We start from the raw sequence: 22,350 nt of genomic DNA, 5'->3' as shown, positions 1-22,350 counted from the left end.
AGACCAGCCTGTCCAACGTGGTAAAACCCTGTCTCTACTAAAAATACAAAAAATTAGCTGGTGTGGCGGTGAGTGCCCGTAGTCCCAGCTACTCGGGAGGCTGAGGCAGAAGAATGGTGTAAACCCGGGAGGTGGAGCTTGCAGTGAGCTGACATCCGGCCACTGCACTCCAGCCCGGGCGACAGAGCGAGACTCCGTCTCAAAAAAAAAAAAAAACAAAAAGCCAATCCATCCTTCAGAAGCAGCTCCAGTGTTCCCTCAGGAGACTTCCCAAGCGTGTCCCTGGGCTGGGGTTTCTTTCCTGTGTTCTCCCAGCATCCCTGCCTTCTACTTCAGTTCTGATGTGTGTACAACTCCTGATTTCCCTTCCTCTTCCTTCCTTTTCCCTTTCCCTTTCCCCTTCTCTCCCCTCTCCCCCTTCCCCCTTTTTTTCCCTTTCAACAGAGTCTCACTCTGTTGTCCAGGCTGGAGTGCAGTGGTGCAATCATGGCTCACTGCAGCCTTGACCTCCCAGGTTCAAGTGATCCTCCCTCCTCAGCCTCCCAAGTAGCTGGTACTAAAGGCATGTGCCACCACAACCAGCTGGTCTCAAACTCCTGGGTTTAAGGGATCCTCCCACCTCAGCCTCCCAAAGTGCTGGGATTATGAATGTAAGCCACTGCTCTCGGCCCTGATTTTCTTTACTTTAGCACATCAGGTTGAGATCTCTTTGGAAACTCAGATTGTAGCCTCAGTGCTTAGGACAATACTTGATGCGTAGTAGATATTGAATCAACCGAATTCATGAGTTGCACCAATAGCTGGGCTTTGGTGGGCAAGTTCATGACTGGTGGTACTATAGTATTTTTTCTGCCCCGGTTAATCATTTTTTGTTTTTCTCCCTTTCTCCCTCTAAAGTACTCATGTAATGGAGGAAAATCCATATCTGCAGCTGGACCCAGCCATACCAGGAGTGTATTTTGGAAATCCATACCCATTTGGGATTGATCCGGTAATAATGTCTTCTTGGGTTAAATATTTATTGTGCGAACTGTCTTGTGGAGGAGACCTCTGGATAGAGAAGAAAAGGCCAACAAAGCCTGTCAAATCAACAAACTTGTATTGAGATAAAATAACTTCTGCTGATGTTTTTGTGACACATAGAGCCAGATTCAAGTAAATGTTCTATCTACACCTTCTACCCAGCCCCATTTTCCATATAGTTCCCCAAACATCTGCCTCTTTCTCCATCAGTCACATCCCTGGTGCTTAATAATTGCTTCTTTAAAAGGCACTTGGTTGCCTGGGGAGAATGCATATTACATAAGCTATTTAGCATCCTAATCAAGTTTAAGTTCCCTGCTTTGTATTTTCTCGCAGTGGGAAACATTTCCCTTGTTTCTAAAGAAGTGTGGATTTGTTTTTATGTTTGCTTTGTTTTACTGCATAGAGTTGACACTTTTTTAAAAGGTATTTGCTTCATTTTATTTGTTATATCTATCCTAGTCAGCTTGATTTGAGCTAAGCAAAACGATACTTCCTTGCTGCCTGTAGATATAAAGTGGTTTTGAGGAGCCATAACACATGCCCATTCATGTAAAGCTGTTTATTTCTATTGGTCCAGTGCATGCTGCCACCAGGTGGCGGCCTTATGCTCCAAATGAAAACTGAACCTGGCAAATGCTGTCCATGTTTCTTCTAAGCTCTTTCTTTATGGGAGAGAACCTGAGACCTCAGTTTTTGTTGCTGACAGTTAGAAGTAAATAGTACTAGCCCTAAAATTGGTTCTCCTGTCTCTCCTGGCATACAGGTCACCTCCTCTTAAGTTTTCCTGGGTCATCCTGCTATCTCCCGCCTCCCTGCCCTTATAAAAACAGAAAGTTTGCCCAGGATTTGTTTATACTTGCCACCCAGGGACACCTGCATTCTAAGTTTTATCAAAAGTGGTAAAGTCCTTGAAGGCTGGTTTTTAAGTTGCAAAGCGCTAAAAACTAATTTGAATTTTTGTGGCCTGCAAGACGTTGTCCTTGGTCAAAGGAATTTCATGTTTAGTAAGCAGGTGGAGAAGGAATATAGATGGGGATGATCTTAGGGTCTGTTGATCTTCCTTTGTTTGGAATCTCATTGCTCCGATAGTCTCGTCTCTCCCCTCCACAGCCCACAGTTAATTCATCAGCAAATCCTGCCTGTCCATTTCTGCTCCTCAGACAGAGTGGAGCTACAGTATTTCACATTGCAGAACTGAATGATCCTGAGTTTCTACTCTGCATGCAATTTTGTCATCTGCCCACAAGTTAGAAAAGAAAGAAAATATGTCAGGGTGAAAGAGAATGTGGGATTTTGAAAATAATGAAATCTGTTCCTAGTAACATTTAGACTTTTGACAATTTTTGGTCTTTCTATCCTAAAATAATACATATATATATGATTTTAAAAATCTATACCACACAAAATATTATATAAAGAAAAGCAGGAGTTGGCCAGGTGTGGTGGCTCATGCCTATAATCCCAGCACTTTGGGAGGTTGAGGCGGGTGGATCACTTGAGGGTCAGGAGTTCGAGACCAGCCTGGCCAACATGGTGAAACCTTGTCTCCTCTAAAAATACAGAAATTAACTGGGCATGTTGGTACATGCCAGTAGTCCCAGCTACTTGGGAGGCTGAGGCAGGAGAATTGTTTTAACCTGGGAGGTGGAGGTTGCAGTGAGCTGAGATCATGCCACTGCACTCCAGCCTAGGCAACCAGAGTGAGAGCCCATCTCAAAAAAAAAAAAAGTAAAAATACCAAAATTAGCCAGGCATGGTGGCATATGCCTGTGATCCCAGCTACTCGGGAGGCTGAGGCAGGAGAAGTACATGAATCTGGGAACCTGAGGTTGCAGTAAGCTGAGATCACACCACTGCACTCCAGCCTGGGTGATGGAGCAAGACCCCTTCTCCAAAAAAAAAAAAAAGAAAAGAAAAGAAAAGTAGAAGTTGCGTTTCCTACCTCTCCAGTTCCTGCAGTCCTGTTCCTCAGAGATAACCACTCTAACAGAACATGTCTGTATTCGTCCATTTTCATGCTGGTGATAAAGAATCCCGGAGACTGGGTAATTTATAAAGAAAAAGATTGTGTGGGGAGGCCACGCAATCATGGCAGAAGGTGAAAGGCACATCTTACATGGTGGCAGGCAAGAGAGAGAATGAGCACCAAGTGAAATGGGTTTCCCGTTATAAAACCATCAGATCTCGTGAGACTTATTGACTCCCGTGAGAACAGTATGGGGGAAACCACCCCCGTGATTCAATGATCTCCCACTGGCATCCTCCCACAGCACATGGGAATTATGGGAGCTACAATTCAAGATGAGATTTGGGTGGGGACACAGCCAAACCATATCAATGTCTGTCCCTGTGTTAGTACTTGTATCATATATATATATAGGCTTACTTTTTACATAACACAAATTTCTACAGCGCATTTACTGACTGCATTTGGCATCTATTTGTGAATCAAATCACAAAATATTTGGCCACGTAGAGCCAGATTCAAGTAATGTTCTATCCACACCTTTAAGGTGTTTCTGAAAATTTTATAACAAATGAACACAACAAAATGATTAAGAGCCTGGGCTCTTAACGCGGGAATCAGACTGCCTGTGTTTAACTCTTTGCTTTTCTGTTTACTTGCTCTGTGAGTTTGAGCATGTTGACATCTTTATATCTGTTTCCTCGCCTATAAAATGCATATAATAACAGCCCTAGGCTGGGTGCGATGGCTCACACCTGTAATCCCAGCACTTTGGGAGGCCAAGGCATGCGGATCATTTGAGGTCAGGAGTTCGACACCAGCCTGGCCAACATGGTGAAATCCCATCTCTATTAAAAATACGAAATTAGCTGGGCGTGGTGGTGGGTGCCTTTAGTCCTAGCTACTAGGGAGGCTAAGGCAGGAGAATCACTTGAACCCAGGAGGTGGAGGTTGCAGTGAGCTGAGATTGCACCACTGCACTCCAGCCTGAGCAACAGAGCAAGACTCTGTCTCAAAAAATATATATATACATATAAAAATAAAAATAAAAAAAACACCAGCCCTAACTCCTAGGGTTGCTCAGCAAATGAAATTATGTTTACACGTAAAACTCCTAGAACAGAGTCTGATGCACACACGTGGTAAATACTTCTTGAATATTAGTTGCTCTTATGTTATTTCTTCCTAGGTATGTAAGTAAATTACTCTTCCTGCGGTTATGATAAATTACCTTATCTGTAAAATGAGAATAACTATATCTCACAGAGTTTTCAGTAGAACTAAATGAAATAGACACATCTAAATTGCTTAGTATGTGCTTGGTACTTAACTACTAACATTTTAAAATTTTCTTTTTATTTATTTATTTAGAGGCAAGGTCTTGCTCTCTTGCCCAGGCTGTAATGTAGTGGCATGATCATGGCTCACTGCAGCCTCGACCTCCTGGGCTCAATCTCCCTGCTTCAGCCTTCCAAGCAGCTGGGACTACGAGCATGTGCCATGCCATGCTGGGCTAATTTTTGTTTGTTTGTTTGTTTTGAGACGGAGTTTCACTTTTGTTGCCCAGGCTGGAGTGCAATGGTGCGATCTCAGCTCACTGCAACCTCTGCCTCCCGGGTTCAAGTGATTCTCCTGCTTCAGCCTCCTTAGCAGCTGGGATTACAGGCATGAGCCACCATGCCATGCTGGGCTAATTTTTAAAGAAATTTTTTGTAGAGACGGGGTCTCACTTTGTTGTCAGGCTGGTCTTAAACTCCTGACCTCAAGGGATCTTGCTGTCTTAGCCTCCCAAAGTGGTGGGACAAGCGTGAGCCACTGCACCTGGCCAACATTTTTAATGTGTCAGATTTGGCTGGGTTTCAAGTGTGCTAGCACACCTGCCCTCACTGCATTGAGTGTGCCTGTGGGAACTGTCCAGCCAGGTGGGCAAGGGGAATGCCAAGGGCTGGGACACACCTGGTGCCACTTAGATGCCAAGGCCCGTGTGAGGGTAGAGGAGGCACCTCTGGGGTCTGAGCACCTGTTATTGGAGTCCCTTCTCCCCGCTTCCCAGCAGCCACCTCCTCAGTAGGTGCACCTCTGGCCTGGCTCAGGACATTGCAAAAGAAGGATCAGTGCAAATTAGCACCTAAATTAGCACCTGACCATGTGAGCACGTGCATGTGTTGGTGGGAGTGAGATGACTGTATTTGAGGTTGTGTCTGGTTGGATGTTGGCCCCTTAACAGAAGCAAAGAAGTTTGGAGGAGGAAGTCATTTAGGAGAAAAGGTGAGAAAGCCATTGTGTCCTTGTCACCTTTGACATGTCCCAGAGCAAACCTGAAAAGAATTTGGGATGTACCCCAAGTACAGATGGGGACAGGGGAAGGAGCAAGGACTTGGAATCCTTTCCACAGAGTGGGAGTGGAGACCATGGGGCTGCTGAGATTTAAATGGGGAAGATGAATGTTAGTGACTCTGGTCCTTAGCCAGCGTGAGACCCTAATTAACCCCTCCACCCACCTGCCCCCTGCACGACCACCCAGTGTGCTTTCTCCTCATGTCAGTATCATCAGTATCGTTTGGGGCAGGACAGGTACACATGATCCCCACCTGGCAGTGCTGTTTAAAACAGGGGTCGTGTAGAAGACAGGGACGGTGTCTTACCCATCGTGCTTACAAAGATTGGCTACTGGAACAGCTTTTTGAGAAGGGCCTGGGGAAATGTTTCATAATGTGAAGCACTACAGACTTTCAGAGTAAGAGGTGGTATTATTAAAAAGGATTGGATACATTCACAGGCCAATGATCTACAGACCATGATTAGGGAAACTGAGGCAAGTCTGAGCTCTTGCCATAATGGTGCAGGTTAGCTTTCCTCTTTTTATTTATTTATTTTTTTTGAGGCAGAGTCTTGCTCTGTCACCCAGGCTGGAGTGCAGTTTCACAATCACAGCTTACTGCTGCCTCCGCCTTCTGGGTTCAAACGATTCTTCTGCCTCAGCCTCCTGAGTAGGTGGGATTACAGGAACCCGCCACCATGCCCAGCTAATTTTTGTACTTTTAGCAGAGACAGGGTTTCACCATGTTGACCAGGCTGGTCTTGAACTCCTTGCCTCAAGTGACCCACCTGCCTCGGTGTCCCAGATTATCTTTTCACGTAGGATTTTTCTCCCCTATTTTCCTCCAGCAGTTTGATGATAGCACTAATGATCCTATTACTTTTGTCCTTAAAGTTGCATTTATAAAGGGTTTCATCCTTTTTTCCTTTTCAGACTCTAAAATGTATACATTGAGCTGGACTGAAATATGAAAGTGCAGTTCCCAGAACGATTTGCTCAGGGAAAGTTGTGCTGTAGCCCTCGACTCCAGTAGAACTTCTAAGACTCTCTCACTTGTTTTTTGCACCATTTCCCATCCAGATTTGGAACTTGGCTTCAAACAAACTCACATTTTTGAACTCCTATAAAATGAAGATGTCGGTGATCCTGGGAATTGTCCAGATGGTTTTTGGTGTCATCCTCAGCCTTTTCAATCACATGTAAGTTTCCTGATGGACTCTCTGCCTGCTCTGTCTGATCACACTGATGATGAGTGGTGACAGAGCCACTGGTTTGGGACCCGCATCTCTCTGTACAAGTTTTCTGCCTATGCGGGGTACTTCCCTGGGCATCTTGGCTTGAGCCAAGACAAGCTGGTTGGCTGGAAATGGCAGCACCTCCGTTTCTCCTAAGCAGAGTCTCTCCGAGGTAAGTGCTCCTCTGGCCGCAGAAATATTTGAGGGTTCAAAAAAAGACTGGAGGCCAGGCACAGTGTCTCACACCTGTAATCACAGCACTTTGGAAGACCGACAGGTGGATTGCCTGAGGTCAGGAGTTCAAGACCAGCCTAGGCAACATGGTGAAACCCTGTCTCTACTAAAAATACAAAAATTAGCCAGGTGTGGTGGTGGGCGCCTGTAATCCCAGCTACTTGGGAGGCTGAGGCAGGAGAATCTCTTGGACCTGGAGACAGAGGTTGCAGTGAGCCGAGATCACATCACTGCCCTCCAGTCTGGGTGACAGAGTGAGACTCCATCTCAAAAAAACAAAAACAAAACAAAAACCATTCTCAACTTCTAGGCTGTACAGAATCAGATGATAGGCTCAACTGGCCTGTGGGCCACACTTTGCCGACCCCTATCTTAGAGCGTTCTTAGGAAAAAGCTTCCAAGTCCCCATTATGTATCCTCTTGCCTTTAAATGTGCAACTGTGAGCTAGGTCCGCGTGCGAAGCTGTGGTCAGATCACCACCCTCTCTGTGTGGGCATGACCTTTGCTTTTGATGTTACTTCAAGACTGTGGTTCTCTCTGACTCTTTTGTGCAAAAGCACTTTCCAGTATTTCCTTCTTATTTTCTTTTCTACGCATCCATACAGGATTGCTTTTTGCTGGGGGATGTGGGGTGCTGTTGTTTGCCAGTAGTGCGAAAAAAAAAAAAGATAGAACATTTTGTGCTTTTGTGCTTTGAGAGAATAATTAAGTCCTAATGTTCCCTTGATGTTCTATCTTGTGTATGTGTGTGTTTTCCACCCCCAGATACTTCAGAAGAACTCTCAACATCATTCTGCAATTTATCCCTGAGATGATTTTTATCCTGTGTCTGTTTGGATACCTGGTTTTCATGATCATTTTCAAGTGGTGCTGCTTTGACGTCCATGTATCTCAGCACGCCCCCAGCATCCTCATCCACTTCATCAACATGTTTCTGTTTAACTACGGTGACTCTTCCAATGCACCCCTCTACAAACATCAGGTATTTCTGCTTTTTTAAAATTCTTCTTTTATTTACTTGATTATGTCAAATGTCTCTCCTACTCTCTTTTTTTTTTTTTTTTTTTTTTTTTGAGACAGAGTCTTGCTCTGTCACCCAGGCTGGAGTGCAGTGGCGCAATCTTGACTCACTGCAACCTCTGCTTCCTGGGTTAAAACGATTTTCCTGCGTCAGCCTTCTGAGTAGCTGGGGCTATAGGTGCACACCACCACGCCTGGCTAATTTTTGTGTTTTTAGTAGAGACAGGGTTTCACCATGTTGGCCAAGCTGCTGTTGAACTCCTGACCTTAAGTGATCCACCTGCCTTGGCTTCCCAAAATGCTGGGATTACAGGTGTGAGCCACAGCACCCAGCCTCTCTCCCACTCTTGAGTGTTGCCAAAAGTAATTATTTGTAAAACTGAGCCATCTTGGCGTCCAGTGGAGGCTGTTACATCCTTTACATTTCAAAAGGGTCTTATTAAATGAAGGTGCAAGCACTGAGGGCTATGGTGTGGCTGCAGCAGCCGTTCTTGTTGGGTAATACATGAGATGGATAATTGCAGAGGGGTTGAAGATTGTCTTGTACATTGGCTATGAAGCGGGAAAAAAAATAACCCTTCAAATTGATAGGCTTGCAATGGTAGAATGTTCTCTATGGCACCTTAATATTTAATAATCTTTTATTCAAAGAGTGCACTCTGGCTAAATTAACAAGAATAATAATTGAAATAGAATCAAGAAGAGAAGGCCCTGTATTCACATGGGTAGATGGTTTCTGGAAAACCATGAATCAAGCTCATGCTCTTCTGTGAGCTTCCAAAGCTGGCGGGAGCTGCTGTTTTGCATTTGTTGCTCCTCTTCCAGAGACAGTTCATCCCAACCGTTGCACTTTATTGCCACTCTGATTTCTTCCATTTCTTTTAGCCTCACTGTCAACTTAATATTTAATTAATTAATTAATTAATTAATTTTTGGAGATGGAGTCCCACTCTGTCACCCAGGCTGGAGTGCAGTGGCACGATCTTGGCTGTGACCTCCGCCTCCTGGGTTCAAGTGATTCTCCTGCCTCAGCCTCCCAAGTAGCTGGGATTATAGGCGCCCACCACCAAGCCCAGCTAGTTTTTGCATTAGAGACAGGGTTTTACCATGTTGGCCAGCTGGTCTCGAACTCCTGACCACAGGTAATCCACCCACCTCAGCCTCCCAAAGTGCTGGGATTACAGGTATGAGCCACCACGCCTGGCCAATATTTTATTTTTAAAAGGTATGCAAATCCTATCGGAGCTGGATATAAAAATAACTCAGTAAGTAACTCTTTGATAACACAAATAACAGTAGCTTTTTCTCCTTGGCTTCTCCCAGTGATTAACCTGATCATATTATCTGAGGGTAGATTTTCACTAAAAAAGGCCCATTTCTATAGGTCCTGATTCCTCTGGATGAAGCCCTGTGACTAGTTCCACAAGGCCAGCTGCCCTTCAGTGCAAAGGTTGTCTGTCAGCGATTGTGCCCATCAGATGTCCTAGTTAATGTCATGTTTCTACGGCCACGCCCCTTCTCATGAGTTCAATTACTAGTTGTGTCCTCTTTCCCTACCCAAGCATCGATAAGAAAAAGAAAAGGCTCAGCACAGTGGCTCACACCTGTAATCCCAGCACTTTGGGAGGCCAGGGCAGGCAGATCACCTGAGGTCAGGAGTTCGAGACCAGCCTGTCCAACGTGGTAAAACCCTGTCTCTACTAAAAATACAAAAAATTAGCTGGGCATGGTGGCGGGTGCCTATAATCCTAGCTACTTAGGAGGCTGAGGCAGGAGAATCACTTGAACCCAGGAGGCACGAGGTCACGCCACTGCGCTCCAGCCTGGGCGACAGAGCGAGACTCCATCTCAAAAAAATAGTGGAGTGAGGGTGGAAGATGGAACAGATAAAGTCTTCCCTCTATTATCAGGGTGAATCTTGTTACAATTGAGATAATAAATTGTCTCCTGGCATTTACTGTGACCTTGGTCAGAATGCTTGGAGAAAGGTGAAGGCTCAAGATATGTTTTTCTATTTCCTTTGAGCCCCGTGTTCTCAATCCTTCTCAGCAGCCCTGACTGAGCCTTCTGAGGCTGGCTGGTTCTTTTGACCATAGCAGCTATGAGTCACTCCTCTAAACTGGTCGCTGGGGTGTGCATAAGAAAGGAGGCAAGGGTGTGAGGATGTGAAAGGTGATCTGGAGCGGGAAGATAACAGGGACTCCTCTAGGGTTTCAGCAAAGGCCTGAAGACCGCGGCTGCCTCACTCCAAACGGAAGGCGAGAGAGACCGAGAGTGAGTTCAAAGTGGGTAACCCACAGCCTGTTGAGTAACTTGCCCACGCTGAAGGGATGAAAGTCAGGTAGCGATGGTGAGGAACTTCTTTTTTCTTTTTTAAGAGATAGGAGCAAGAGAGCTCAGATAATTATCTAGGACTCCAAATATAAAATTACCGGTTGAATAATATTTATGACTTAAAGTGACCCAAGGACTTTTGAGTACCACCGAGTGACTGGTGACGTCATGAGGCCTGCCAGAGTTTTCATCAGACCCAGGTGAAAACGACCCCCATGGGACGGAGTTGAAGACAAGGGGTGCCTTTGTAATGTTTCATGTGTACTTCTTGTTTAAAAGACTGGTTACATATGGCACAAGGGGCTACTCAGAGAATGAGGACTACAGAGAGTTTCCAGTGTCTACCCTGTGTCGAACATTTGGATACACTGGAGAGATATTTCTCTATCTGCAAGGGGAATATTCCAGATGTGAAGGTCAATGGATTCATTGAAATGCTTTAGATCTCTCAAAATAAAGTGCTAGTGAGATGGTCCATGGTGGTCATTTTCATCATGTAAAGTGTGCTGTTCTGTCATGTGAAAATGATGAGATCTCGCCATTTTGGTCTTGCAGCAAGAAGTCCAAAGTTTCTTTGTGGTTATGGCTTTGATCTCTGTGCCGTGGATGCTTCTGATTAAGCCATTTATTCTTAGAGCCAGTCATCGGAAATCCCAGGTAAGGGCTGTTTGTTTCAGTTCACCTTACTTTGCATAGGAATGTGGGTTTCTGGAAAGATAAATCTTGGGTTTAGAGAGAATCGTCCTGGGCTGCCAGGGCTGGAAGAATGGTGTTGAGGAACTGACCCGCCCTGTGTATGTTTCGTTCTATGGAGCTAGACTTTTCCACTGGGCCATCTTATTTCCAGCAAGACGCTCGATTAAGGGCAAGCGCGTTTAAACCTTATGTCTTGGCCGGGCATGGTGGCCCACACCTGTAATCCCAGCACTTTGGGAGGCCGAGGTGGGTGGATCACCTGAGGTCATGAGTTTGAGACCAGCTTGGCCAACATGGTGAAACCCTGTCTCTACTAAAAATACAAAAATTAGCCAGGTGTGGTGGTGGGTGCCTGTAATCCCAACTGCTTGGGAGGCTGAGGTGGGAGAGTCTTTTGAACCCAGGGTTGGCGGGGGAGATTGTAGTGAGCCAAGATCACACCACTTCACTCTAGCCTGGGCGAAAGGGTGAAACACCGTCTCAAAAATAAAATACAATAAAATAAACCTTATGTCTTGCAGACTTTGTTCAGGGTGTATGTGTGCTGAGTCTAGTGGTAGTTAATGATTTATAAGGGTCTGAATGTGGTTGTTTTATTAGTTATAAATAATATTATAATTTTACTTTTAAAACAAATATTAAAAGCTTTTGTGTGAGACTTTACTGTATTATGTTACAGATTGTGTCAGGGAATTAGAAGAATAAACAAATTCAATTAGATCAGTTTTTGTTTGTTTGTGATTTTTCCCCTATTGCCAAATACCAGTTTCAGCCCACTTTCTCTTTTTGTCTAAACTGCCCGTGAGCCTCAGATGTACTCAGGGGTGAAGCAGAGTTTAATATCAGCCTAAACCAAATAGGATTTAGGAAGATTAACCTTCCAGAGGACATCAGCATCTAGCTGTGACACACAGAAGGTTTGAGATGATCGTTCTCTGCTTTCCTCTATTAGTGCAAAAGATTAAGCGGAATGTGCTGAGACCATGTGTGTTTTAAATGGTTGTAGATGTGTTCAGATTAAATTCTCTTTCTCTGAGATCTTTGTTGGATATTGACCTGGACGGGCAGCAGAGTCAGGGACCTAGACATGATGAGACTTGAGTTCAGGAAGTTTGTCCCTATGTGACGCTCTGCTTTTCTGTCACCTGCCTCTCCTCCCACTGTCTCCTTATTTCCTGCCAGTCTGAACTCGTTCCAAAGCTTAGCTGAAATGTAATCTATATGAGATATGCATAAAGAGGAAGACAAAGCAAGGAAGTCTTGGTTATTGTTTGGTTAATTGGTAGGAGAGCAAAGTGGTTAAGGGTTGTTGAGGTGGGTGCTTGTCCAGACAGGTGACCAGGTATTTCAAAGAGGATGGCAAATACCTGTTTGGAGAAGGAGATGCAAGTTTTGTTTTTTTTCTAGAGACCAGGTCTCGCGCTGTCTCTGAGGCCAGAGTGCAGTGGCTATTCACAGGCACAATCATAGCTCACTGCAGCCTCTGATTCCTGGGCTCAAGCCATCCTCCTGTGTCAGCCTCCCAAGTAACAGGCAGGCCACCCTGCCTGGCTCAGGTTTTTTTTTTTTTTTCTGAGATGGGCTGTCACTATGCTGCCCAGGCTGCTGTCAAACTTACGGCCTCAAGTGATTGTATTTTTTTTTTTTTCTAGGAACTAAATCTGTCCATAAGCCAAGAGCCAGGTTACTGTAGGCTCTCCTGAGTTCCAGGACTGTAAAATAATAGCTTGTCTTGCTCTTCGCACCACACAAGCTCTTTAAACAGTTGCTGATCTCAACAAAGAGGTAGATTTCTCCTTTGCGCCGCCAGTTGACTTAAACAGAGGGAAGGCGGGAGAGAGGGTTTTCCTAGTCTGCCTTCATGGATGATAGCTCTGAAAGTGACTGGTAACGGGAGCTCCTGAAGACGGCGTGGAGGCCTATTCCCTTGGCCCTTGGGATGCACGGCTGTTGGTTGTTTCCTCCAGCGGCTACTTAGGGTCCTTTATATGTTAGAAACATTACCACCTCCATTCAAGAGATGGTCCTATAATGGCGTTACTTGCCCCCTCTCCACCTCTCTTTCATGAAATTTTACAGACCTAATCCATAGAGATAAACGATTTGTTCTGACGGACTTCAGGTAATATGAACAGGGGTCCTGTCTATTAGCCTCTCCTACAACCTGGGTCCCTGCAGAATGTGGCCTGCGAACCTCTCCACTAGAGGGCCGCCTGTGGCATGGCCCTGATGACACGCCCTGTGGGCAGCCAGTGAGTACACATCTCCTTCTGAGAGCGCTTGTGGCCAGTCACCAGGCCCCCCACGTTCTGTTTCCTCTTCCGACTTGCTGCTGTGAACCCAGGTCCCCCCATACTCCCACATCTCAGGTCATAGTGAAATAACTGTGTGTTTCTATTTAAATTTTCATCTCGACATGTGTGTTTTTTATGGTAAATGTTACTGAAACATATAACATACAGAGATGTGCATGAATAACAAGGTACCAATCCATGAAGTATCACAATATGAACACGTTCATGTCACCCGCACTCAAATCAAGAAACTTGAGGGCAAACCAGGCCACTGGCATGGACACTGCGAGTCCCCGGGTAGCCAAGGGGCAGCTGTCTGTGGGGAAGGCAGGTGGAACTTAGACATTTTGGGTCAGGGTGTTTGCGTGCACATACAAGGCCCTCATGATATAGGATGAAGCCAGAGGTGAAAAAAAGAGGGCTCCCTGGTCCAGGGCCAGCTCCCACGCTGCTATGGCATGGCATGAATTCTGAATTTCAACACGGCCTTCCCAGTTTTTACACAGATTTATTTTTTAAGCTAGGAGACGAGAACCCCTAGACACACACACTTTCTTATTTTTTTGAGGCGGAGTCTTGCTTGGTTACCCAGGCTGGAGTGCAGTGGCGCAAACACTGCTCACTTCATTTCAGCATCCCAGGCTCAGGAGATCCTCCTGCCCTAGCCTCCTGTGTGGTTGGGACAGGTGCACCCTTAGCTAGGCTAAATTTTTTTCTTTTTTTTTGAGAGATGGGATCTCACTTTGTTGCCCAGGCTGATCTTGAACTCCTAGGCTCAAGCATGGAACCTATTTTATTTAGGAATTTGTTGGCTTGATGTATAACTTTTACATATTTCAACATATGGCATGTGAACTACCGTCTTTACTCTTGCCTAGAGCCCTGCAAATGTTAAGTGCAGACCTGCTAAAGAAAGGAGGGCCCTGGCCGGGTGCAATGGCTCACGCCTGTAATCCTAGCACTTTGGGAGGCCGAGGCAGGTGGATCACCTGAGTTCAGGAGTTTGAGATCAGCCTGGCCAACATGGCAAAACCCCGTCTCTATTAAAAATACAAAAATTAGCCGGGCGTGGTGGTGGTTGCCTATAATCCCGGGTACTCAGGAGGACTGAGGCTGGAGAATCTCTTGAACTCCGGGGATGGAGGTTGCAGTGAACCAAGATCATACCACTTCACTCCAGCCTGGGCGAAAGAGCAAAATTCTTTCAAAAAAAAAAAAAAAAAGAGAGAGAGAGAGAAAGAAAGAGTCCAGATACGTTGATGACTAATTTATAATACCCCTCCCATGAAGAAGAAAGAAAGGAAGGAAGGAAGGAAGGAAGGAAGGAAAGAAGGAAGGAAGGAAGGAAGGAAGAAAAGAGTCCAGATACGTTGTTGCCTAATTACAATACCCCTCCCATGAGATCATTCTAGAAAAACTTTGGACATGGGACATTAAGCTTCATGGTGACTTCAAAGAAATATGCCATTCAAACTTAGGGTTAAAACCAGACCAAGTTGAATGGTGACTATGAATAGATTTTTTTTCCATGAATTTTTCCTAAGCTATTTTTATAGTTAATTTCACAAGGCTACATGGAAGGTACGACTGATGATTTACGACCGTGTGTATTTCTTTTAACAATGGAAAGGCATTTTCATACTTGCATTGCTTTACTGTCGAGACTGCATAATTTGGCACATTCTGGAGCATTGTGGAGAAAAAGCACATGCACTGGAGTCAGGCGCTGGGTTTGAATCATGGCTCTGCCACTTACCCGCCTTGCCAGCTGTGTGATCTTGGGCACATTTCTTTCTTTCTTTCTTTCTTTTTTTTTTTTTTGAGATAGAGACTCACTCTGTCCCCTAGGCTAGAGTGCAGTGATGCAATCTTGACTCACTGCAACCTCCACCTCCTGGCTTCAAGCGATTCTCCTTCCTCAGCCTCCCGAGTAACTGGGATTACAGGCATGTGCTACCATGCCCGACTAATTTTTGTATTTTTATAGAGATGGGATCTCTCTATGTTGCCCAGGCTGGTCTTGAACTCTTGGCCTCAGGTGATCCTCTCACCTTGGCCTCCCATGGCACTGGGGTTATAGGCATGAGCCACTGTGCCTGGCCTTTAATTTTTTTTTTTTTTTTGAAATGGAGTCTCGCTCTGTTGCCTAGGCTGGAGTGCAGTGGCGTGATCTCGGCTCACTGCAGCCTCCACCTCTTGAGTTCCAGTGATTCTCCTGCCTCAGCCTCCCGGGTAGCTGGGATTACAGGCACGCACCACCATGCCCAGCTATTTTTTGTATTTTTAGTAGAGACGGGGTTTCACTATGTTGGCCAGGCTGGTCTTGAACTCCAGACCTCAGGTGATCCACCCACCTCAGCCTCCCAAAGTACTAGGATTATAGGCATGAGCCACTGTGCCTGGCCTAATTTTTGTATTTTTAGTAGAGACAGGGTTTCACCATGTTGGCCACGCTAGTCTTGGACTCCTGACCTCAAGTGATCTGCCCACCTCAGCCTCCATAAGTGCTGAGATTACAGGCGTGAGCCACCGTGCCTGGCCAGGCACATTTCTATTTTTTTTTGAGACAGAGTCTCACTCTGTCGCCCAGGCTGGAGTGCAGTGACGCAATCTTGGCTCACTGCAACCTCCACTTCCCAGGCACATTTCTTAACCTTTCTGTGCTGCAGCTTACTTCTCTAGAAAATAGGGTGATAATTGTGCTTATATAAAATGGTTGTTGTGAGGGCTTAGTGAGATAGTGTAATGTTTAGAACAATGTCTGGTATATACATAGTGTTTGAGGAGAGCCTTTATTTATATTTATACATGTTAGAATTCTCAGGGTGAGTTGAGTGCATTCCTCATTTCCCTGCTTGTCCGCTGCAGGCATCCAGGATCCAAGAAGATGCCACCGAGAACATCGAAGGTGACAGCTCCAGCCCTTCCAGCGGTTCTGGCCAGAGGACTTCTGCCCACGGGGCTCAGGATGACCATGGGGAAGAGGTATCTGAGACGAGAGCCCCTGAGGAAGACTCCCCAGTTTATACAGATTCTAGATTGGACACAGGCAGTAGAGCTGGGCGGGTCTGGAGGGCCCCACGGGGCAGTAGCCCTGCCACTGCTGAGTCCTGGGAGGCTGTGAAGGTCTCAGGGAAGGGGACGTACTAGCTAGTCTAAGAGGATCAGAACAGCTATTTATCAGCCAATCTGGGCACATTTTAATATTTTAGTCCAAGTACTGCTGCATCTGTATGTGTCAGGTGACTATCAGCCTCAGATCTAGTAACATAGAAGGTCCTGCGTGTCACTGAGGCCTCCTTGGCTCAACATCACACCCCTATAATCTCTCTTTTTTGTTTGGTTTTGAGATAGAGTCTAACTCTGTTGCCCAGGCTGGAATGAGCCAGTTTCAGCTCACTGCAACCTCCGCCTCCCAGGCTCAAGTGATTCTCCTGCCTCAGCCTCCCTAATAGCTGGGATTACAGGCACCTGCCACTGCACCTGGTTAATTTTTGTATTTTTAGTAGAGATGGGGTTTCACCATGTTGGCCAGGCTGATCTTGAACTCCTGACCTCAGGTGATCCGCCTGCCTCGGCCTCCCAAAGTGCTAGGATTACAGTGTGAGCCACTATGCCTGGCCCCCTGTGATCTCTTTGTAATGTTATCTGCCTCTCATGTGAATTCATATATTGTTTTGTTCCCTCATCCCTCCCCGCCTCTGCTTGTGCAAGGACAGCCACTGCCCCTCAGGAGCCCAGGCCGCATCCTTCCAGATGAAGGCAGCTGTCTGTTCCACGTGTTGACTGAAGTCAGCCACATTTGTGAATCCCAGGCTAGAGGCTTTAACCAGAGCTCTGTTCTAATTTGGGAGTGGGGACTGGGTTCCCATGAGGACCACAGGTGCTATAAATGGCTCCATTTGTGGTATTAATTACTTATTTTAAAAAGTTTTCTCTAGGTAGCCGTGTGTGGTGGCTCATGCCTGTAATCCCAGCACTTTGGGAGGCCAAGGTGGGCGGATCACTTGAGGTTAGGAGTTCAAGACCAGCCTGGTCAACATGGTGAAACCCTGTCTCTACTAAAAATACAAAAATTAGCCAGGCATGGTGGTGGGCACCTGTAATCCCAGCTACTGGGGAGGCTGAGGCAGGAGAATCACTTGAACCTGAGAGGCAGAGGTTGCAGTGAGCTGAGATCACGCCACTGCACTCCAGCCTAGGCGACAGAGAGAGACTCTGTCTGAAAAAATATGCATATATATCTTGATTAATTAGAATTAATGAAAAATCTCGATCATGAAAGTTCTTTCCAAGAAAATTCCAGGTACAGAGTGATCCGCAGTAGTGGCTGTTGACATTACCAAGTCTGTCACACCTGCTGGAATGTTTTAGAATCCAACCCACGTATCTTCTGACTCCTCAAGTCCTGGCCTGTCCAGGGCAACCTCCCTCATCTCTTCTCCTCCTGCCCTTAATCTATATCCAGACAATTTCCACCTGCCACCTGCAACGTGAACAGGTTGCCCGTGCTTGGGCAACTTCAGTCTCCATTCATGGACCTCTTTCTCCCAGGTCTAATCATGCATGGGTCTTCCGTCTCCAGGCAAATGTGTGCCTCCTCCTGTTTCTCTTTCAAGTTCCTTTCTTGCTTCTCTCCACACCAGGGTTAGCCAAACTCAAAGTTAGGGGTGCAGTCTTTTTTTTGGTATTTTTGTAGAGACGGAGTTTCACCCTGTTGGCCAGGCTTGCCTTTAACTCCCGACCTCGGGTGATCTGCCCATCTCGGCCTCCCAAAGCCCTGGGATTACAGGTGTGAGCCACCGTACCTGTCCACTTACTGCTTTTGTAGCAAAAGAATTCAGACCAGAAAGGCAGAGAGGATAGGGCAGTATCTGGGACAGTGAGTTCCAAATGAGGAGCTGTGTCCTTGGAGGCACATTGATGTGTGGCAAGATGTGCAGAGGATGGCCAGCCCAGGCCGGTCATCCAAGCGTCAGTGTCCAAAGTTTTACTGGAGTTTCCTTATGCAGGCAGGATTGATTAATTGAGTGACTGATGATTGATTGATGGGTGCAGCTCCAGCAGTTGCTGCACTCAGTCCCCAGCTCTCTCCCACCTTTCAGATCAGTCCCAACTGTCTAAGCATGTGGTTGGTCTTTCTGGTGTGGCCAGACTGTCAAATATGAGGTGCCCAACTTGAGCCACTGCATTAGCATAAACGATCAGGTGTGGTCCCAGGGGCCCAGCTTGAAACACAAAGACCCTTTCACGCTGGAAATGCCAGTGGTTTAGAGGTTACCTCCCAGGAGCCAAGACAAAGCCAGACCTGTTCGGTAAGGTTAATTATTATTATTATAATTACTATTTTGAGACAGGGTCTTGTTCTTTTGCTGAGGCTGGCATGCAGTGGCACAATCATGGCTCGCAGCAGCCTTGACCTCCTGAGCCCAAGCGATCCTCCTGCCTCAGCCTCCCGAGTAGCTGGGACCACAGGTGCATGCCACCACACCTGGCTAATGTTTTACACTTTTGGTAGAGATGGGGTCTCACTTTGTTGCTCGGGTTGGTTCTGAACTCCTGGGCTCAAGTGATCCTCCTGCATCGGCCTCCCAAAGTGCTGGGATCACAGGCATGAGCCACCACACCTGGCCAAGTTTAATTATTTCTTATGCAGTTCTTCTTTACCTTGACTCTCTCTACCTACTCACTCTATCTCTGCCCATCCCTGTCCCTTCGATTCCTCGCAGCTACTTTCATTGCTGAATTGAGGTTCTCATTTTTGTCTTGTCCCCATAAACTCTGACATCAGGGACTGCACCCGCGTTTCTTCCAGGGTGTCTCCCTCCGCAGACATCCTTGACTGCAGCGTGACTGCTCCAGCTTCTTCGATCTTTCCTTTTCCTCATCAGTTTCTTGTTTTGTAATCTCTTTTTTTTGAGACAGAGTCTCACTGTGTCACCCAGGCTGGCGTGCAGTGGCACGATCTCAGCTCACTGCAACCTCCGCCTCCTGGGTTCAAGCAATTCTTCTGCCTCAGCCTCCCAAGTAGCTGGGACTGCAGGCATGCGCCACCATGCCTGTCTAATTTTTGTAGTTTTAGTAGAGGTTGGCCAGGCTGGTCTCAAACTCCTGACTTCAAGTGACCTACCTGCCCCGGCCTCCCAAAGTGCTGGGATTATAGGCATGAGCCACCGTGCCTGGCCTTGCTTTGTTGTCTCTGAATGAAGATGTTTCCCAAGACTAGGGGCTCCTCTTTCTTTTTTTCTTTCTTTCTTTCTTTTTTTTCTTTTAAGACAAAGTCTCACTGTGTTTCCAGGCTGGAGTGCAGTGGCGCGATCTCGGCCCACTGCAACCTCCACCTTACAGGTTCAAGCAATTCTCCTGCCTCAGCCTCCCGAGTAGCTGGGACTACAGGCGCGCATCACCGTGCCCAGCTAATTTTTTTATTTTCAGTAGAGACAGGGTTTCACTATGTTGGCCAGGATGGTCTCGATCTCTTGACCTTGTGATCCACCCTCCTTGGCATCTCAAAGTGCTGGGATTACAGGCGTGATCTCCTCTTTCCTTGATCTTTCCCTTGTTGATCTCCTGCGTCCTCCTGCACATGCAGCCTCAGGAGTCCATTTTCAGCCTGAACGTTGCTTCGGGGCCTCCGTAGTTCCACCTGTGCTCCCATGTGTGGAGCATCTACTGATAAGGCCCACTGCCCTCTGCAACTCAGCATGTGGAGAGCCAGCTGCCCACCTCCTCTGTCAATGCCATTCTTCCAGCTACTTGGGCTTAGGAGCCTCAGAGCCCCGCCTGCCCTGGCCCTGAGTGGGTAAGGGGCCTTCTCTGTGTTCCCGTGATACTACTGCATGCCCTGGTCGTTGCGCTTCTCAGAGTGTGGCATGGGAGCCCTTCTACATATTCTCCTGACTAGGCTGTGAGCAACTTGAGGGCATGTACAGCACCAGTCAAACTGTCCCCCACAGCCAGGATTACAAGTATGTAATCCCAGAACTTTGGGAGACCGAGGCAGACAGATTGCTTGAGGCCAGGAGTTCCAGACCAGCCTGGGCAACATGGTGAAACCCCGTCTCTAAAAAATATACAAAAATTAGTCGGGTATGCACGCCTGTAGTCCCAGCTTCTTGGGAGGCTGAGATAGGAGCATCACCTGAGCCTGGGAGGGCAAGGCCGCAGTGAGCTGTGATTGTGCTACTGCACTCCAGCCTAGGTGACAGAGCAAGACCCTGTTCCCCCTCAAAAAAAGTATCTGTCACATCAGAAAGCATGAGGGGAGAATGAGTCACGGCTGTCTTCGTTCTGTTATTTACTTCTTTCCTGTGTTACTGAGCTCATAACCAAATTGTCTTTTTTTTTTTTTACTTTAAGGCTGTCCCTTCTCTAAACCATGATGCTACCAGAATAACCTGCCTCTGTGGCTCCTCAGTGAATCCAGGTTGTTTCTTCAACTTTACTCATAGCTTGCCTTTCTAGAAACTTCCACACAGGAGCACTGTCTTCTATTCCTCGCCTAAACAAGCTCCCAGTTCCAGCCAAATTGTTTTCTTTCCAACTTGACTTGGTGATATTCCCAGCTACGTGTTTTTCCCCAACCAGGGATCCTTTTCCTCCTCAGGAACAGTTTCTTCTCCTTCAAGTCACATCCCTACCCAGCCTTCCTGGCACAGCACAGATCTCATCTCCCCTTACCACCCAGTTGTCGTCTTTGAGCTTTTTTTTCAGCTATTGCTGGGGAACGTTAATACACACATAACATATGACTTTGTGCTGATAATTCTTTCTCTAAGTCTATTACTATTTCTTTTCCCTCAGTTAGACTGAAAGTGTCTGAACAGCAAAGCCCATTTCTTATTCATCTTCGCATCATTTGTAATAACTTTTGTGTAAAAAGTTCTCAATGAAATAAAATAAACAATTCTGTCTTCCAGTTCAACTTTGGAGACATCTTTGTCCACCAAGCCATCCACACCATCGAGTACTGCCTGGGCTGCATTTCAAACACAGCCTCCTACCTGCGGCTCTGGGCCCTCAGCCTGGCTCATGCACGTGAGTGAGCAGCCCAAGGGAGAGGGGGGCGGTCAGCTCTCCCCAACACCCCGGGAAACAGGTGCAATGTATTTGGAGGTAAAGGTGACTTCTCTGAGTTATTTGTGGATGTTTGCCGAAAGAATGGCTCTTCTTTCCCAGGCACATGTGCCTTTTCTGTGGGTCTGGCTGCACGTTGCTGGGGTGGTCACCCTCTGTATTAATAGTCTCCTACTGCTGCTATAACAAATTGTCACAAACACTCGTGGCTTAAAACAACACAAATTTGGCCAGGCATGGTGGTTCACACCTGTAATCCCAGAACTTTGGGAGGCAGAGTTTGGGCAAATTCCTTGAGCCCAGGAGTTCAAGACCAGCCTGGCCAACATGGTGAAACCCGCCTCTACTGAAAATACAAAAATTGGCTGGGCATGGTGGCGGGCACCTGTAACTCCAGCTACTCGGGAGACTGAAGCAGGAGAATTGCTCAAACCCAGAAGGCGGAGGTTGCAGTGATCCGAGATCGCATCACTGCACTCCACCCTGGGCTACAGAGTGAGACTCCGTCTCAAAAACCAACCAACCAACCAAACAAACAAACAAAAACCAACCCAACAACACAATTTGGTATCTTCTGGTTTTTGAAGCCAGAGTCCTAAAATCAAGGTGTGGGCAGCCGTGCTCCTGCTGCAGGCTGCAGGTAGAATTAGTTTCCTGGCCTTTCCAGCTTCTTGAGACTGCCTGCATTCCGTGGCTTGCGGCTCCTCTTTGCATCACTTCAACCTCTGCTTCTAGCATCAAATCTCCTTTTTCTCTGACTGTGACTCTCCTGCCTTCCTCTTATAAAGACTCTAGTGATGACACTGGGCATATCCAGATAATCCGGGATAACGCCCCTCTCTCAGGATTCTTAGCTTAATCTTATCTGCAAAGCCATTGTTGCTATGTAATATAGTATGTTGACAGGTTATTAGGATTAGGATGTTGACATCTTTGGGGATGGGGGAACATGTTTTTTCAGGCTACCATGCCCTCCTGCAAGGTGCTGACCTTTCAGTGAAGGCCTGCCTTGATTAGGAGCATTGCTGGGAGTCAGTCTGCTGCCCACTGAGCTGACCCTCGGGAAATGCTCACTACCTTTGTGAATTCACAGCAGTCCAGGGTCAGTCAGGCCAGACCCAGAAATACAATTCTTTCTATCTATCTAT

The 22,350-nt window shown here is 46.6% G+C and overlaps 1 protein-coding gene across 1 annotated transcript in view; it reads left to right on the top strand.

Moving 5' to 3' along the window:
• Positions 1-22,350, top strand: part of ATP6V0A4 (ATPase, H+ transporting, lysosomal V0 subunit a4) — an 87,519-nt gene that overhangs the window by 56,500 nt on the left and 8,669 nt on the right. The window contains exons 15-20 of the mRNA XM_011941556.1: positions 898-991; positions 6,393-6,511; positions 7,548-7,764; positions 10,692-10,799; positions 15,995-16,111; positions 21,046-21,163. Coding sequence (XP_011796946.1) covers positions 898-991; positions 6,393-6,511; positions 7,548-7,764; positions 10,692-10,799; positions 15,995-16,111; positions 21,046-21,163 — 773 coding nt within the window. The remainder of the gene's footprint in view (positions 1-897; positions 992-6,392; positions 6,512-7,547; positions 7,765-10,691; positions 10,800-15,994; positions 16,112-21,045; positions 21,164-22,350) is intronic.

Source organism: Colobus angolensis, unplaced genomic scaffold (assembly GCF_000951035.1).
Source record: "Colobus angolensis palliatus isolate OR3802 unplaced genomic scaffold, Cang.pa_1.0 Scaffold2, whole genome shotgun sequence".
Classification (NCBI taxonomy): domain Eukaryota; kingdom Metazoa; phylum Chordata; class Mammalia; order Primates; family Cercopithecidae; genus Colobus; species Colobus angolensis.
Note: the sequence above shows the minus strand (reverse complement) of the source record. Positions and strands in the feature narration are given on the sequence as shown.